At 40.9% G+C, this 20,291-nt stretch overlaps 1 protein-coding gene across 1 annotated transcript in view; it reads left to right on the top strand.

Annotated features, from left to right (window-relative positions):
- The first annotated feature begins 7,917 nt into the window (after positions 1-7,917).
- LOC126419410 (odorant receptor 43a-like) overlaps positions 7,918-20,291 on the top strand; it is a 48,268-nt gene continuing 35,894 nt past the window's right edge. The window contains exons 1-2 of the mRNA XM_050086598.1: positions 7,918-8,828; positions 14,485-14,584. Coding sequence (XP_049942555.1) covers positions 7,918-8,828; positions 14,485-14,584 — 1,011 coding nt within the window. The remainder of the gene's footprint in view (positions 8,829-14,484; positions 14,585-20,291) is intronic.

The raw sequence follows: 20,291 nt of genomic DNA, 5'->3' as shown, positions 1-20,291 counted from the left end.
TGATCGCCCCCCTCCCCGGAATTTACGGGAATTAGGTGACTCGTGTGTGCAGATGTGGTGCCAGCTCGCTTCAGCGACCTACCAAGGCCTCACTGCTTCCATGCCACGACGCGTCGCCACTGTTATTCATGCCAAAGGTCGACATACCGGCTGTTAGGTAAGTTTTCATAATGTTCTGGTTGTTCAAAGTAAGTCTGTTACTTCTGTAGTTTCATAATGATGATGTTTTAATAAAAATATTAGTTTTGTAGACCATTCCGATCGATAAAATTATCAACAAATTAAATTGGTGACCGAGTTAATACAGGCACCGCCAAAGACTTCTTGATTAAAAACAGGCGAGACCTGTTATACATCTATTCACTATAATACAATATTTCTCTTTGTGCAGGAGGTATAAAAATGTCAAGAGCCTCAGGGGTTTATTGTTGACATAAAAACACTGCAAAAAGTTCATATGAACATGGGTGCAAAAATTCTTCATTAAGTGTTACGGAAGGATTTATTTTTCGTCGTACAAGAACGGAACATTTACCATCTACAAAACTTTCTCGAAGTGAACACCTTTTTCCATGTATCCCCTAAGCCTGCATTCCACACTTTGCCGGTCGTTGTGGAAACTCCTGGCGTACTCCGTATTTGGTCAAAGCCACTTTTACACGTTCTCTGAACACATCGACATTAGATACGGGAGTTAGGTACATCGAGAATTTTAAATGTCCCGAAAGCAAAAAAAACACTCGATTACAATTTGACAGTCGGGGAGTCTATGCAGTGGATCACCATCGACCAATGTACCTGTTCGAAAACTAGAGGTGGAACACTATAGTGCGTAAACAACATTCTCTCGATGACTCATGCCTGAGAAACTGTAGATACGTTCGTCCAGTAACACGCATTAATGATTGCACACCAGTAGTTGAAGCTGAACCTCTGTTGACGTCTGTCTTGTTGCATTTTGTGAGCGTTTCCGTACGTTCAGAAGTGATTTTTATGTTAATGGAAGATCCCATAGCGCGGGAAACCAGCCTCGTCAGTGAATAAGATGCACGTTAAGAGCAGCGGATACACAGTACGATGCTGAAAGTCTGTCTTATTTAGCCCGTGCATCCGATTAATGTGATTCAGGTACAGAAGATATCGTGCAGAATGATCCAGATTGCCATATGATTAACGCCATCCCTTCGTGCAATCCTCCCTGCACTAGTTGATGGAGCTTTATTCATAGCATGGAATATCCAGTCCTGAAGCTTAGGTTTTGACACATCACATGGTCTCCAACCTTCAGCGACTTGTTTCTGAAAAGAGTCTGTCTCTCTCAAGCTTTGTTGCATTCTTACAAACATTTTTTCCACAACTCCCAGATTAACTTTCAGCATTATTTTGACGCTCAACGTCGGCATTTCCATTTCCTAGGCCGTACATGGGGTACATAACCATCATTTCAGACACTGAAGGTTCCTTTATTGTATGATTATATGATAGCGGAACAACCCTGGTAGTAGGTACTTCTGTAAAATATCTGGAAGTATGCGTACGGAACGATTTGAAGTGGAATGATCATATAAAATTAATCGTTGGTAAGGCGCGTGCCAGGTTGAGATTAATTTGGGAGAGTCCTTAGAAAATGTAGTCCATCAACAAAGGAGGTGGCTTATAAAACACTCGTTCGACTTATACTTGAGTATTGCTCATCAGTGTGGAATCCGTACCAGGTCGGGTTGACGGAGGAGATAGAGAAGATCCTAAGAAGAGCGGCGCGTTTCGTCACAGGGTTGTTTGGTAAGCGTGATAGCGTTACGGAGATGTACAGCAAACGTAAGTGGCAGACTCTGCAAGAGAGGCGCTCTGCATCGCGGTGTAGCTTGCTGTCCATGTTTCGAGAGGGTGCGTTTCTGGATGAGGTATCGAATATATTGCTTCCGCCTACTTATACCTCCGGATGAGATCACGAATGTAAAATTAGGCTTTCCTGCAGTCGTTCTTCCCGCGAACCATACGCGACTGGAACAGGAAAGGGAGGTAATGCAGTGGCACGTAAAATGCCCTCCACCACACACCGGTGGATGGCTTGCGGAGTATAAATGTAGATGTAAATGAATACACTGTTGTGATGTGTTGTTCAAAAATTGCTCTGAGCACTATGGGACTTAACTTCAGAGGTCATCAATCTCCTAGAACCTAGAACTACTTAAACCGAACTAACCTAAGGACACCACACACATCCATACCCGAGGCAGGATTCGAACCTGAGACTGTAGCGGTCGCACGGTTCCAGACTGTAGCGCCTAAAACCGCTCGGCCACTACGGCCGACCGTGATGTGTTGTAATGGATGTTACGCTACGACAGGACAAACGACAATCAGACAAAACAAGGTAAATACTATGAACAATTATAAACAAATCAGTTAATAGAAATACACATGTAAGGTAAATTATGAAACCAGGATACAGTACAAGAAATTTCTTTGAAACCTCCGTAACGAAGGATTTTCGGACATCATGGTCATACCAAATTCTTGCAATTTTTGAACATGAAGAATAAATCCAAAAATTCATGACACATGTTTTCATGCAGGCTGCGTTGCCTATTTTCCAAAACACGTGTAACTTAGATTTCAAGGTAGCTGCAGCCGAAGTGTTTTATCTCTTGCAGAAAATCTTGCATAAACAAACAAATAATTACCACGAGACCCTGTTCATTACCATACATTCGAAATTAAAGCATGATATTAGAAACTGTTTTATTATTTAGGCATGCAACACTCAGGAAAATTTCCTCTTAATTAGAAACAGTGCTATCAGAGACTTTCGAAGGAAAATGAAGTTGAAATGCTGCTACGGCACAAACGTAAAACAGTGTTCAGTAGAAGCATAGCTGCTCCGATACTGTATCGAAAGGGATGGGCCTGAGTCAACAAGAGACAAAGACACAAATACACGTACACTCCGACGGCCATACACGAGGGAACAAGTGTATGCAGCACTACTTCGCAGCAATCTTTTACGCAGAATTTCAGTTAAGTAAATGTTTGTGTTAACTTAGAGGACTGATTAGCTCTTTGACGTTCTTACTCCGCCGCTCATTTCATTCGGTAATTGACTTCTGTTAAATTGCGTCTGTTACGTCATTACCGCAGATCAATATTAGGCGTAGAAAGCTGAAACCCACGGCAGCTAAATGGGTCACTTCACGGAAGACTCATTCCGCTCCTGGCAATCACGCGACTCATTAATTATTCCTCGCTCGTTTGCCATTCCTTCAGTGCACCAAATTCTCCAGAGTGAATATTCAGTTAACTGGTAGCCGTTGTACGGATTCATCACAATTCTTATTAGGTAATCACCGTATCTTAAAACATTTGGTAAATGCACTTGAGTTTAAAATCCTAGAGTGCAGTGTAATATTCAATATTACGCAATGTACTGCATTCGTACGATGAAATTATGAATTTAGTGACATCAAAAGGGTACCTGGTTCATATTTGGCCATCTAATCAGCAACAGAATTGTTTGAAGCAGCTACGAAATAGCGTTGCAGTATGTGTTTTGTTGTATGTTGGACATAGTTATTCGACTGTTAGGCTTGAGGCAATAACTACTAAGGGTCCTTCATACTTACTGCAAGTATCTGCCTACCTCCCAGCAGGAAAAGGTGTAGAGAGGCGTTTTCCTTCTGGATGGCGTGAAGAGTGGGTGTTCCACAGCAAAGGAAATCGTTTCAGGCCCTGAGGTAAGAAGTCATAGGGTTAGTGCGACACCATACACGTAATTCAAATGCGATAAATTATGTGCTTACATAGTCGGTAAACCAGCTGCAAATATTTAAGCAGCATTGCTACGAATATGCTATAATATTAATGGAAGTAAACAGATTACAGAGACGAAATGAGACATTGCACACACACAATGTGATTTTCACATATTTATTCGGCATTCGACTGTTTCTAAAAGCTGTTTGAAATTAGATGGTAGCTCTCCTCCTCAGTCCATCTATTTAGTGCATGGAAATTTATTGTGTCCATACTTTTGTCTTTGGTTTGCATCTAAAGTAATATAAAAACCTGTAAAAGATCATTTAACATTCAGAACACCTTCCCAACATGTAGTAAGAGCACATACGTTAAATGTACAATTATAAGGAAACGCTTCATTTCTGCATTGGATTTCACTTTACGCAACTAACATTTTTCCACTCAGACGCAACGGGTGGGCTTATAACGCTTTCTTACAGATGATCCTATCAGTAAGAAGATGTGCCTGTTATTGTATGATGAAACGTGTATTTCAAATACGATGAAGCTAGTTCTTATTTCATTGTTAATATGTCAGTCGGATTTTAAATAACAGATTCCGTAAAAAAAATGTCTGGGGATAGGTGGAAGAATTACTTGGCATTCACGTTCCACAAACAGAAAACCGCATGGCAGTTATTCGCAAGTTCGAGTCTTTCGAAACCCGATAAAAAATAAAGGGAATCGAAATTTGTAATAAATTGGAAGTTGAGTTTGGTAGTAGGAAATCTATATGAGCATTACTTTTGTTGACTCCGTAGGAAGGAGATATAAATATTCTTCAGTGTGTATATTTCTACTCACAGTGTTAACAAAATCAAGTGCTCATTTAGGCATCTCCAGCACAGAATCATCTTGTACTCTAATTTCAAATGATGTTTAAATTTTACATAAGCTCCGTTTGTTTTTACTCGGTGTTTCAATCATTCAGTTACTCCGTGATTCAAAGATTTTTAGCGTCAGGTGTTTAGAAAATTCAGATGTGTAAACTATGAACCTTACCAGATCTGCTGCCGTCAGTAGATTCTTCAGTTACAGATGTGTGCGTAGTTAATAGTTATTGTGTTGTAAGCAGTCTCGTTAATTTTGGTGTAATGGTAGGATAGCCTAAGGAAATACGCAAATCAAGGCTACAACTAACTTCTAACCAACTAGTAGGATGCTTTCAGAGAAATTGTTGAATTTTCACAGAAATATGGTGGTAAATTGATTACTTCAATGTCAAATGTCGTCAACTATGGTCTCATAATAAAAAAAAAATGTGTCGGATTAGATGCTAGAACATATTTTTACTCTATTTAATATCTAGTAACAGCAGCATAGTTCAGAACTAAAATAATTTATAACTGAGAACAGAGCTGAATCCTTTTCAGTGTACACATGGAGGACAAATAATTGTACACATCCTATTTGTACTGGAATAGAGTAACCCTTAGGTTTAATGTTAAATAAATATTGCGGAAAACTGAAAACAGAGCCGAATCCTTTTCAGTGTACACATGGAAGACAAATAATTGTACACATCCTATTTGTACTGGAATAGAGTAACCCTTAGGTTTAATGTTGAATAAATATTGCGGAAAATCACAAAATACTGATTGTATTGAAGAATTAGCTCTAATAAAAAACGCTGTAATAAATTTCAAGGTTTGAAATACTAGTATATTATTCTGTCAATGTAACAGAGTTTTCTTAGATCGTCGAAGCTAATTCATTAATTTGGCGATATATTAGAAAGTAATTACGTAAGTTTCCCTGACACTCTTAATCATACGCAAAATTGTTACAGCGAACATTAGTAAAATTTCTGTTTCGTAGAAGCAAAATAAATAAAACATATTTACCTGTGGAGTAAAACTGAAGATATCATCGAAGTTCAGAAACTCTTATTGGTTCAAAGTGGTATACATTAGAGAACGATGTGTCTGCAGTAAGTGGATCGTAATACTACAACAGCTGCCTTCACGACATTGTCAAGAGGTGTAGTGATGGTGGCAGTCATGATCGTAATTACGATGATGATGATGATGATGAACGAAAATAATAAATACGGTGTTACCAACCCGAAAGAGTAAGGAGTCAATAAATAACAGTACAATAGGCGTCAGATTACTTTGATTGCTAAATAAATGAATTTCGGTTGATTAGGTTCTTTCTCCGGTCTTCTGGTCTGAAAGAAAACTAATGCAGTGTACCTACCTTATCGTTTTTTAAAGACAGCAACAGTAGCATCACTAGGTTTAAAATTTAATTACACTGTACACATTTTTCATACTTTTTTAAATGAGTGATGAAATCATTTCTCTGAGGATATGCGTGTAAATGTAACTTTAGTGAACGAGACAATAAGAAATAATCAAACCATTATGAAGGTCGTCTCTATTACTGGACGTGACACATTCCTTGTACTGTCACCGAATATACTGTCGACACTGTTTTAGTAATTAATCCTACTTCACAGTACATTCATTCTATGCAAAGAGGATAACAAACATCGAACAATAGGCGTACATCTTCTCTTACTGAACGTAAATTAGGTACAACAGCCAACGATAATGTTATTCATACTTCGAGCTGCCTCTAGTAGTAGATTATCCTTTGTTACTCACGTTAAGTATTTACTACTGTTATGTGAAATAACGACACAAGGCTCAGCCAATAATTTTTAAGCATTTGTATTCAAATTAATTTGGCACTCGTGTAGAAGGTTGTTGTAATTACTTTTTCTCATACTGCACTCCATTTCATGAGAGAGGTTTTGGAAATTCACAGAAACATTCCCCCGGTTCTCTGTATTACTTTGCGACTGCCTCCTTACACTTCTTGTCCTCTGCGAAACTGCTCATATTCAGATTACTCCTTCAGCTTGGGAAACAAGTGAAATTACGTACTGTATCATGTGGACTTAACGATGACTTAATCAATCCGTCCCACCCGAATTGTACAACATTTCACCCGCGTGACCTTCAGTGAACGGACGTGTGAAGTCGTACGGTAAACAGTTTTTATGATAACGCCGCTCGTTTTGCCTAAGGGCCACTGCAGAAATTAATGTTTGAAACACTATAGCAAGAGAAAACTGCGACAAAAAGTGTTCCTTTCCGGTACTATAGAATGGGTGGTTGTAATGATTCTTTGGTGATAAATAAATGTTTCTGTGACGATGAATATATGTTGTATCACGTAATTGACTGACTTTCTTTTAAGAAGTGTGGTGAAGTTCTACCACCTGTAACAGTACAATATAAAAATAAGTTTCTCCGTTTTCCGTTCGCATGTGATGAAATATGCTACAGCTTTGCACGCCGTGCAAACAGAAAAAGTCGAATTCAACATCAGTACAGACACAAGAATCCTGTTGTACCTTTATCTGAATCTTAAAGTTACGGACAGCTTGTGTATTCTTTGAAGACTGCATTTATTCTCATAGACAATAAACTTATTCACGGTCTTGGGTCGCAAACACATTAAGTGCATTTTGGTGATGCTAAAGGGGACAGAACATTATTTTGCAATATCCTAATTCATCGACAATTATTTTTATATATTTATTTAAAAATCAGTATCTGCTTATAACAAATAGTCTAGTTATTCTGATTATTAAGTTTTTCAACACAGTGGAAAACTGTCTTAATCTGTATATTTGTTTAATTACGGAGCTGTCTTGTCCGTTCGTTTTTCTGTTTGAACATTTTGTGTGACAGAATCTAAAGATTACATTATCGGGTACCATTCGAGTTGACGTAATGAATTTGTAATGAGGTGGAACAAAGCGAAATGGAGCGACAGAATTTCGAGTAGTAATGGGAACCTATCCCAATGCGTTTTCTATGGCATCGGAGTGAAACTCAATATAATATTCAAATTTATAAATCTGAAATGAAGCATGTACCGATAACTTGAACATCTGTTCCGTTACTTACTTTCCTATTTCGTGCTGATCTGCAATTCCCTTTATTCTATCTTCCTCCAGACTAGGCGAAACGGTACATTAACAGTAATGATTCGGCTGAGTGTTGCTTACGTAATGACGGACGAACTAGACCAGTACCGTTCACTTGGTGAACGACAGGACTTTCGAGCGGACTACCTTCAGGTGGTATTCGAGCTGCTACTGCAGGAATGCAGCCTAAGGACTCTGTCTCCAAATCAGGAGGTGTAACTGTTAATTTCCGTTCAGCAGATGGTGTATCAAAGAATAAGGATGACCATTCCGCACAGTCCACTGAGTTTCAGGAGCCAATCGCGACGTGGAAGGGCACGTCGCAGTCCGTACTCAAATACAACGTGCGCTACCTCTGCCTCCTGGGGGTGTGGTCGCTCACACACTCGCAACTTTACCACCTTTTCAGCGGAACGGCTTTCCTGCTAGGGGTCATCCACATCGGGGTGGCCATCTTCGGTTCCTACCTCTCCAGAGATAATATCGAGGAGCTGACTCTGATGCTGGCCAACCTGTTCATAGTCTGCGGTGGCGTTACCAAACTGGTCTTCTTTCTCAAAGATCGAAGTATGTATCGACGGCTTGTGTTGGTGACAGATGAGATTACTACCAGACAGCGCTCGTACTGCGATCTTGATCCTGCTCTCAAATCTATACTTACGATCTCGGAGAGACTAGTGTCCCGTCTGACCCTCTTCGTGCCAGCTTACATAGCGACAGTTTCCATCGTCTGGGTACCCATGCCCCTCATAGCTTACAGCAACGAACGGAGACTGCCTTTCGTGCAACTCCCGATGGTGAACGAAGTAAGCTCCTCCACGTACGCACTACTGTACGTCATGCAGAGCGTCCCATCAGTACTTTTCTTCAACATTGGTTTTGGAGTAGACGTCTTCTTCGCGTGTGTCATGATCAATGCAGCCACTCAGCTGAGGCTTCTGTTCCATCGGATTAGAGACCTACGAATTGGAGGACGCGATACTGTCAAATCAACTGGTTCTTTGTGCTCTGAGTTTACATTACGTAAGAAGCATGAGAGAATGTATGAAGAACTATGCACCTGCATCCAAATTCATCAACAACTTGTAAGGTACGTCGGATTACAAACATCGGTGCTACCTGTACACGACAGATATGTCTCTGGTGTTCTGCTGTTTATGTCGGCTGTAGAATTTCATTGCCGCACCCATATCTGTAACTGACGTTTCTTTTCCCCATATGGGTGATATGTTAATGAAATTGACGGCAGTGATGAGTCGTACTATCGGTTAACTATTCTATCATAGGGATTAGAGTGACGTAGTCGACTCGAGATTGTCCGCATTTAGAACAGATTCCAAGTTTCTCAATTACGATTACGTTTGTAAAACAGTTGCTCTAAACGGGTGCGGCTAGAATACGTCCTGTCATGGTCGAGTTTATTCTCAGACAGAGTTTGAGAGCAGAAATGAAATCATTTAATCCGCGACAGTCAATTATCGAGGTTTCTGACTCAAACAGATAAGCGCATTAGAATGTCGCTTTGATGCTGGTGGGGGTTTGGTGCTCGGTTCCTTTTTAGCTGGGAACATGGGGTGAAATGTTTTTCGTTTAGCCCGGACCAGCGGTCATTTATATAATCATTTGAAAATACGTACCTATGTTGAAGCATATTAAGCAAAGAATGAACGACGAACCGGAACTGGCATCCACGAAAATGGTGAGAATCGATTTTGCTTTTGGAAAGATTTTAATTGTGGTGAAAATAATGCTCAGTCCAGAACACTGTTTGTATGTCCACCGTTCAGATTTTGTGTGCAAAAATGTCATTCCCAAATAATTCTGGAATGGAGCGAGACTGATGGTTCAAAAAATGGCTCTGAGCACTATGGGACTTAACATCTGAGGTCATCAGTCCCCTAAAACTTAGAACTACTTAAACCTAACGAACCTAAGGACGTAACACACATCCAGGCCCGAGGCAGGATTCGAACCTGCGACCGTAGCGGTCGCGCGGTTCCAGAATGAAGCGCCTACAACCGCTCGGCCACCGAGACTGATGATTCAGACTTGATCCACCGATGTATCGGACCTTGATATAAGGCAAATTTTAACCGTCTGAAAACATCTTGTTTCGTTTTGATCCTACGTACAAAAAATAAGTTTTTCAGGGAGGTGCTGATGTGCGCCATTCTAAACTTAAACTTGAACGAATCGACTCAAACTTTACACGAAGGTAGATATATGGATCAAGTCGAAACGCAATTCTCTTCATGCAATAATTTTTATCCGTTGCCATGCGGGGTAGCTGTGCGGTCTAGGGCGTCTTGTCACGGTTCACTCGGCTTCCCCTGTCGAAGTTTCGAGTCCTCCCTTGGATATGGGTGTGTGTATTGTCCTTACCACAAGTTAGTCTAAGTTAGATTAAGTAGTGCGTCAGCCTAGGGACCGATGTCCTCTGCAGTTAGGTCCCATAGTTCTTACCACAAGCTTCCAAAAAAATTTTATCATTTGTCAAATTAACGATGGTTTAAATTAAAGCTAAATGATACGTGTAAAATTCTATTTCACGTGAACTGGATGCGTGGAAACGGTTTAGATTAAATAAAATAAATAAAACATGCATTCTTACGATAAAATTGAAAACTCGCTTTTAACAATCTACCTTCATTCAAATTTTATGTGCAAAACACACGTTTTCAATGAGTATCTTTTATGTGCGCCACTTCTATGTATCAAACTGGTGCGCATCGGTTCAATTTTTTTAACACTGTAGACAAATACATATAATTGATGGTCGTCCTATTGTTAGATGGAAGCTTGATCCTTTGCCATGATAAAAGCAACATGGCTCGAGAGACAGTAACAAAAACACTTATACCCGATCAGTCGTTGCCCGAACCAACAAAAATCTACATCGGTTGCGAAGCTAATTTCAATATTATGGCAGAGTAAAAGTTGGGAAACAGGAGGAAAAATGCTCCTATCGTAGGGAAAAAAAAGGCGAATAGGTTCCGGGTGAAAAAAGGAGGGAACTAACTTTCTGATTTATCTAGCAGCTTCAAAGACGTTTAAATCAAAACATCTAGACATATTCGTGCTTTTTTACGAGTTAACCCTACATCCCGAGCACAATGATCTCTCTTCGGCCCGTCCCCAGTTCCATGTATGTGCTTCTGGAGAGTGGAATCCCTCTATAATAGGAAACATCCGACAGTCGGGGTGAATATATAATAAGAGCTATTCCAGAGTGGACATATAAGCTTCCCAGACATTTATGAGACGTTGTGTCATATTGCACGACATTTCAAAAGCCATGTTGGATGACATGATGGCACGTGTCATGTTATGCGGCATTGCGTCATCTATGTTGCTGCTTTACTTGACGAAGTGCATTATACAACGAAGCGCCAGAAAAACTGGTGTAGGCATGCGTATTCAAATACAGAGATATGCAAACAGGCAGAATATGGCGCTGCGGTCGGAAACGCCTACGTAAAACAACAAGCGTCTGGCGCAGTTGTTAGATCGGTTACTGCTGCTACAATGGTAGGTTATCAAGAATTAAGTGAAATTTCCTGGCAGATTAAAACTGTGTGCCGGACCGAGACTCGAACTCGGGACCTTTGGCTTTCGCGGGCAAGTGCTCTACCAACTGAGCTACTCAAGCATGGCTCACGCCCCGTCCTCACAGCTTTACATCTGCCAGTACCTCGTCTCCTACCTTGCAAACTTTACAGAAGCTCTCCTGCGAATCCTGCAGAAATAGCACTCCTGAAAGAAAGGATATCTGCCAGGAAGTTTCATATCAGCGCACACTCCCCTGCAGAGTGAACATCTCAGGCTGTGGCTAAGCCATGTCTTCGCAGTATCCTTTCTTTGAGGAGTGCTAGTTCTGCAAGGTTCGCAGGAGAGCTTCTGTAAAGTTTGGAAGGTAGGAGACGAGGTACTGGTAGACGTAAAGCTGTGAGGACGGGGCGTGAGTCGTGCTTGGGTAGCTCAGTTGGTAGAGCACTTGCCCGCGAAAGGCAAAGGTCCCGAGTTCGAGTCTCGGTCCGGCACACAGTTTTAATCTGCCAGGAAGTTTCATATCAGCGCATACTCTGCTGCAGAGTGAAAATCTCATTCAAGAATTAAGTGAGTTTGAACGTGGTGTTACAGTCTGCGCGCGAGCGATGGGACACAACTTCTCTGAGGTAGCGATGAAATGGAGATTTTCCCGTACGACCATTTCAGGAGTGTACCGTGAATACTATACATCAAAATCTTCGGCATCGCTATGACCGGAAAAAGTTCCTGCAAGAACGGCAGGAACGACGACAGAAGAGAATCGTTCAACGTGACAGAAGTGCAACCCCTCCGCAAACTGCTGCAGATTTCAAAGCTGGGCCATCAACAAGTGTCAGCATGCGAACCACTCAACAAAACATCATCGATATGGGGTTTCGGAGCCGAAGCCCCACTCGTGTACCCTTGATGACTGCGCGTCACAAAGCTTTACGCTTCGTATGGGCCCGTCAACACCGACATTGGACTATTGATGACCGGAAGCATGTTGCCTGTTCAAACAGGTATCGTTTCAAATTATATGGAGATGATGGACATGTACGGGTATGGAGACCACCTCATGAATCCATGGACCCTACATGTCAGCAGCTTAGATAAAACCTTGAAGTGTCGACGATTCCTGTTGCACGAAGATATGCAGCAGGCAATTACGGACTTCTCCATGCAGTACGACACATTGTTTTACTAAACGGCTGTCTTTAACCTGTGGCGTTGATGGCATGATTGCCTAAACGCTCACGGCGATTTTGCCTGTCTGTCCTACTGATTCTCGACTTACGGCCTTCGAATGGAAACATTTTGATTGCCCATGATATTTTAGTTGGGTGATGTTTGTGAGCTGTTTGGTGGTCAGAAAATGCGCTATGGGAGCTGTTACTTCTCAGCTTTGAGGTTTTACTGAGTATCTCGTTTTAAAGTTCCTGCATTATTGCCCTATGTACACTGACTGTCAAGTGTGGGTTGTGAAAGCATATATGCTTGTCTTGCTGAGTTTATCTGCAGATGAACCGTATCCGAACTTTTTCTCTGTTCTGCGTCCTGCAACAGGTGAACATTATATCCAATAATTTTATCTGCAAACACGAGCACTACAAGAGCAGCAATACCAAATGATGAAAAAAAATTTGGAAAATTGTTTATGTGCATGCAAAACATTAGTGGTTCTATAACACTTTCTTGGGCCACAGCCCAGGTTTCTTTCGTTCCTGTTGCAAATTTACCGAATAGTCTAACCCTCTCGGTCCGTTAGTCAAAGTCGAGCCACTAAAACATGTGTGATAACATTCGATATGTTTGTATCCTGGTTGTTAGCCTACATTGTGGTACAGTATCGAGCAACTTTTGGAACTCAAGGTCCCAGGACCTGGCTGTGCACCTGCATCTAATGTTTGCAAGATACTACACTATGTTAGTGAAGTAAGATGTGTTGCAGATGCATCATGTTTTTTGAACCCGTGATGATTCTTTGAATGGAACATCATACTCTTAATATTCGAGCTTAATACATACTCTACGATTTTGAGAGAGACGAACGTTGTGGATATCAAACTGTAATTCTGTGCACCGGTTCTTCTCCTTTTTTGGAAACATAATTGAGATGTGCTCTTTTTCAGTCGCCCAAGATTATTTGCCGCGCAAGAGTCTCAAGAAATTTGATTTGGTGACTCTTTACGATATTCAAGTGCGTGTAAATTTAAAATGGTGCTCACTAGCTAAAACAAAGAAACGAGTAAAAGGTTTATTGTCCAGAAAAAGATGCGGCGATCCGGCTCTGTTGATCCTGCATTAACTGACGAGAACTGAGTGCTATTGCGAATGGCGACAGAATAAGCTTCCGCCATATTTAAAAATCATCTAACGTCCGTATGAAATACAAGGGTGCGTGAAATTCGAAATGTGCTTAATATGAGTGCTGCATTATAGATTAGATAATGCACAGCTCTTCCATGAATACTGTGATGAATGCACGGAAATATAACACAGGAAAGATCTTCACCTGGGAAACTTTTATGATTATTGTAGCATCAAGAGAGAAAAATTTGACTTAAGTGACCTTTATACTTACGATAATATGTATTACAGCTTATTAGAGATTACCTTTCGTGAAATGTATATGATCCGTGACTGTGAAAATTCGGAACGGTGTAAAGCAATCACTTGCTTCGGTCCGAGCCTGTATATGTCGTATCGTGGAATTAATGAAAGGAAATAAAAGGAAGATTAATGTTTAACATATCTTGAGCAGCCTTTCACTACACAATTTGAATTAGATTTCAACAGTTCACATTTGTTAGGATGCTGAAAGACCGTGTCTTACTTGCGTGCGAGTTTCATTCCCGTATTTACCCACATTACATGCGGACTGCATTTTATCCTCTGAGTAAAGCTTTATAACAGTTGAATTTTATTGTTTTGTCCGGCCATTTTTAAATGTTCGTATTATACTGGTAACGCATGTCTTTCATTAGCATCTCAGTATGTTATTTTCTAATGTTCTATCTTTCCGTTTCTGTCATTCAGACCACGTTCATGTTTAATGTTGTAATTTACGATTTATGTCTGACAGTGTTATTTATCCTAGTGAAATTATTGTTGTACTCCTTCCATCGGAGCTATTTTCCATAGTTATATGCAACCATGTATTCGATTCAGTGGACGAGTATAACTATATGTTATGAATATAGGAATTCTGTTTGCAGGTACCTCAAGTTCGTCGGGAAGGCGATGGATCCAATTGCCATGACGCAGGTTGTCTTCAGTGTCCTGATCGCTTGCGTCACACTGTTCCAGGCCACATATGTAAGAGCCTTGTTTTCCATCTGTGTCCAATGTATATGCAAACTATCATTCTTTGAAGACAGTCACAGATAAAACAATAGTACCCCGGTCACAATAATCTTAAGGAGGATTAATTGATGAACGCCCACGTCACTTGCTGGAATTACTAATGGCAATTAGTAAAACGAAAGAACCAAAATATTGCTTTTATTAGTTACATTAGCAACCAATGTTGATTTAACTGGATATCGAAATGTGACATAGCTGCAGAGGATGATATGAAGTTAACCTTCTGGTGGCCTTGCGAAAATATTCTGTAACTGATGGAATTCAAGCAGTAGTCACGACAATCATGGATTGTTCTTCCGCTTTAAAAACAAATACTGTAGTCCATTAAAAGCTTTTCCGGCATTAACAACTATCGATAAACGGACGGTAGTATCAGAATGGGAAGGAGACAAGCATTTGTGTATTTCACGTATTTTCCTCTTAAATACCCGTAATTTGAAACTTCAGGTGTTCGTTGATTGTTTTACTGTTGCACAAACCTAAATATCATATACATCTGTGCTAAGTTTTTCTCAGTTTAGTTATGTGTGGCAGAAACAAACATTCTATTACGCAGCTCTCCAACGGTAACATTTCTAGCGGAATAACATTTTTAACTGTAGCCATATTTCATAGTAAATGAATTTAGGGAACGCTTTCAGTATTTCTACAGCTAACTGAATGAACGGCCGTGCTATGCAAGAACAATCATCATGGATAAAATAATGTTTTATTTTTCTGTTTCATTTTCGATCTGACAGTAAAGCCTTCAGGATGTCAACGATGGGAACTATGTTTTAAAATAGGCAATTCAGCTTCTATAGCTTTGAGTCAGCATGCAGCAAACAGTATCATCTGCAACAAGACAAATTCATCTCGTTATACGTTCCCACAGTCACATCTTCATTGGGTCTAAGTTTATTCAGGTCTAGAACCAAACTGGTCATCAATACTAGATTTTTTACCACAGAGTAATCGGCGTTATCGTCATTTGTGGCTCCGTTCTTTCATTCTACTTTAAAAAGTTATTTATACGTTGAAGGTCAAGTTACAATACACACCATAACTTGGTTAAGTCATTCAGATTGCACGAACAGAATTAGAAGATGAATCTTTCACAGTTTCCGCCAGTTGTTTTGTTGAAATGTTACAGTCACCAAATAACTCTCACTAAGTCTCATAAAAACTTTGCATACATTTTGTATTTATTAGTTGCTAGGTTTGCTGCTCATTCCATTTATTGTTAAGTACTTACATGTCCTCGTCTATGCTAATCCTCGTTTTACCATTCTCCAGACATGATGTACACATTCATGCCTGTGAGAGTGTGTAATTATTCTATTTCTATCGAAATAATGCTTACTGATTTCTGTCGTAGGTGGAAGAAACCGACAAGTATCAACACTCATTTTTTGGTAAAACTTAAAATACGAACCCAAGGCACTTCATACAGATATACGAATTCTAGGACGTTCGTAGAAATATCAGTTATAAATCCATAGGTGAAATTTTAAATACGAACTGAAATTTTGTTTCTGCGATGAATGAAGACCAAGGATTAAAGTAACAACATTGTTGCGTTTCATCCAAAAATAGAGGCTCAAAGAAGGATGCGATAATTTTTTAAAAGGGTCTTAAATAATTTCCATTTTCTCTTTCACGTACTATGCCACAAGTTTGTTGGTTCCGGAAGGCCTGCTCTTGTACCTTGACAACTGTACGACACAAAGCTTTACGCTTCGCCTGGGCCCGTCAAAACCGACATTGGTCTGTTGATGACGGGAAACATTTTGCCTGGTCGGATGAGTCTCGTTTCAAACTGCATCGAGAGGATGGACTTGTACGGGTATGAAGATAACCTCTTGAATTTTGTAATGGTGTTGCGCGTGTGCAGTTGGAATAATATGGGGCCCCGGATCCTCTGACAGGTGACACGTACGTAAGCATCCAGTCTGATCACCTGCACCCATTCACGTCCATTGTGCATTCCGACGGAATTGGGCAATTTCAGCAGGACAATACGAAACACCACAAGTCCAGAAGTGCTACAGAGTGGCTGCACGAACACTCTTCTGAGTTTAAACACTTCCGCTGGCCACCAAGCTCCCCAGACATGAAAATTATTGAGCATATCCGGGATGCGTTGTCACGTGCTGCTCAGAAGAGATCTCAACCCCCTCGTACTCTTACGGATTTGTAGACAGCTCTGCATGATTCGTGGTTTCGATTCCCTCAGCACTACTTCAGACATTAGTCTAGCCCGTGTTGCGTCGTGTTGTGGCGCTTCTGCGTGCTCGCGGGGACCCTACACGATATTTGGCAGGCGTACAAGTTTCTTTGCCTCTTCTGTGTATGTTGTGCACTTAAATTGCCTTTGCCCCTTAACGGCGCCGCATGCGATGACGTATAATTTTCCCTTTATCTCGGAAATTCATGTTTTAATCACTGATGGCAAAGAAATTTAGATTTTGGCAGTGAATTCATTTCAAATTTCACGTTATTTTATAAGTCTTTCACAATGTCTTAAATGTCTTACTTCTACAGAGTGCATCTTTTGTTATTTATATATTTACTGCTTCCAAGACTCATTTCCATACTCTGCAGTTACTACTTCTCATGTTTCATAACAATTGACTTTTGATTCGTAAAGCCTATTTTTGTCATCGTAGAAAATATCTGCTATTTTTGTACTTTGTTGTAGGCATTGTTAATTCTGTTGTAAGATAATATCGCTTTACAATAGAATGTTTGGACCTTAGCGTCACTACTTCGGTGTGGATAAAGAATATTTTAAAGCGGTTTGTTGACAGCGGCATTTAGACGCTGGTCAAGGACCTGAGGCTAAACTCGTTTTCCGCCACGTTATTGCTTTCCTGACAAGACACTAACGAAGGTTAATTTTGCACCTACTAATAATTACACAAAATCTGTACAACATTTCGCGAATAGCTATGTTAAACATTTCAAGATAACAGAAAAAGATGCCGATGACCAGTGTTGTGCCATATGTAGCTTATTATCGGAACCATCTGTGTTTCTGTATTAAAACTGTCGCATAGAAGACGACGGGATCTCCAGGCGGTACGCTGTGGCACGTGCTCGTGAAAAATGGCGAGCAAACGGACCAGTAGAGACTAGTCTTCGTGAACAGTGGCTTTATTAAGTTTTTGAGGACGAAAGATACGTCTTCAGAAGAAGTAGTTTCTCAAGAAATCCCTTACAGAAAGACTATTAAACAGCCAGGTCCCATCACCGAACAGACTATGGAATACACATGAAGGAATAGATGTCATATCCAAATATTTAAATAGGGATTTAATAAAGTAAGTTACGCGTGTCGTCGGACGCTAGCAAGAGTGGTGCGTTGTCAGAAGACAACACATGTTTCTGGTGTCCTGCAGATATCATTCCCCAGCTGTAAGGTTAATAGGTGCACCGTAGCCTGCCAGGAATATCGCGAAACAACCAGAGATATACTAAAGAGATGAAGTATGCAGGGCAGGATGAGTATTAGGAGTGAAACGTCTAAATTTCACACATATTTATAGTGATCTTCCAGCCGTACGTGGAACAAATGCAATGTGGCGCCCAAACGTCGTGACATGTTACCAACAGATAAATTAAAGACTCACAGACGTGGGTGATGCTATACACTGGAGATATCGCAGCACGCAATTTCTATCATCTCGTCATAATGAAACAACATTTTGGGGAAAGGACATTTTCTGACGATAAGTATTTCCACACAGCGATTCTCAAACGGCTCCGTGATCAAGGAAAGTGTTTCAAAAGTAGAGAGTTGAACGATTGGTAGCAAGTTCCAGCCATTTTTACAGAGACATGGTGACTAGGTATGCTGGAAAATAGTCATGAATTTGTGTCACTTTGAAGTGTAGTCCAGCATTCAACACACTGAGGTGATGAAAGCCATGCGATAGCTCTACGCACATATGCAGTTGGCAGAAGCACCACACACACATTCTATAAAAGGGCAGTGCATTGGCGGAGCTGTCATTTGTACTCAGGTGAATTATGTGAAAAGTCATCCGACGTGATTATGGTTGTACGACAGCCGTTACCAGACTCTGAGCGCGGTATGGTAGTTGGAGCTATACGCATAGAAAATTTCATTTCAGAAATCGGTAGCGAATTCAATATTCCAATATGCACTGTGTCAAGAGTGTTCTGAGACTACCAAATTTCAGGCATTACTTATCACCCTCTCGCCACGGACAAGACAGTGGCCAACGGCCTTCACTTAATGACCGAGATCTACGGCGTTTGCTTAGCGGTGTCAGTTCTAACAGACAAGCAACACTGCGTGAAATAACCGCAGAAATCAAAGTGGGTGGTATCACGAACGTATCCGTCAGTTCAGTGCGGTAAAATTTGACATTAAGGGGGGTAGGACGTCAAACGGGCCGACTTGGAGCAGGAGAGGCACCACAGGACATTTTAATTTCCACTGTCTATACTTTTACAAATAAACTAATAAAACTTTAATAGCATGACCAGGAAGGATTCAGGATTCATACTCACAGCAGTGGAAGTTCAAAAACGTACATGTGAAATTTCATCATTTTTTTCACTTATCACTGGCTGCATTTGTTGCTGTAGGTACACTTTTCTTCCTAAGTAACAGAGATTCTTTGATGAATTTTTCATAGCATACAAACAGTAGTTAGAGGTGTATGAAACTCTATCCTTGATCCTTCCTGGTCATGGTGACAAAATTTTATGAATTTATTTGTGAAAGTATTGACAGTAGAAATTAAAATGTCCTGTGGTGACTCTCCTGCTCCAAGTGAGCCCGTTTGACGTCCTACCCCCCATAATGCGCTATGGCAGCAACGACCGACGCGTGTGCCTTTACTAACAGCACCAGATTGGTTGCAGCGCCTCTCCTGGGCTCTTGATCATATCGGCTGGACCCTAGGCGCCGGGAAAATCGTAGTCTGGTCCGATGAGTCCCGATTTCAGTTGGTAAGAGATGATGGAAGGGTTTGAGGCTGGTGCAGACCCCAAGAAGCCATGGACGCAAGTCTTCAATAAGGCACTGCGCGAGCTAGTGGTGGCTCCATAATGCGGGTTGTGTTTACATGGAATGCAGTGGCTTCTCTAGACCAACTGAACTGTTCACTGACTGTAAATGTCTATGTTCGGCTACCTGGAGAACATCTGCATTCATTCATGTACTTCCTGTCCCCAAACAACGATGAAATTTTTGCAGATAACAATGCGCCATGTCATCGGTCACATGTTCGCCATTGGTTTGAAGCACATTCTGGACAGTTCCAGCACATGATTTGTCCGCCCAAATCGCCCGCCATGAATTCCATCGAACATTTATGGGACATAATCTAGCGGTCAGATCGTGAAAAAACCCAGCACCAGCAGCACTTCCGCAATTACGGACAGTTGTTCAGGCAGCAGAACTTAGTATTTCTGCAGAGGCATACAAAGACTTGGTGAGTCTATGCTGCATCGCCAGTTGCTGTGGCCGAGCGGTTCTAGGCATGTAAGTTCGGAACCGCGCTGCTGCTACGGTCGCAGGTTCGAATCCTGCTTCGGGAATGGATGTGTGTTATGTTCTTAGGTTAGTTGGGTTTAAGTACTTCTAAGTCTAGGGGACTGATGACCTTAGATGTTAAGTCCCACAGTGTTCAGAGCCATTTGAACC

The sequence above is a fragment of the Schistocerca serialis genome, chromosome 9 (genome assembly GCF_023864345.2).
Source record: "Schistocerca serialis cubense isolate TAMUIC-IGC-003099 chromosome 9, iqSchSeri2.2, whole genome shotgun sequence".
Taxonomy (NCBI): Eukaryota; Metazoa; Arthropoda; class Insecta; order Orthoptera; family Acrididae; genus Schistocerca; species Schistocerca serialis.
This window is presented reverse-complemented; position numbering and strand designations above follow the sequence as displayed.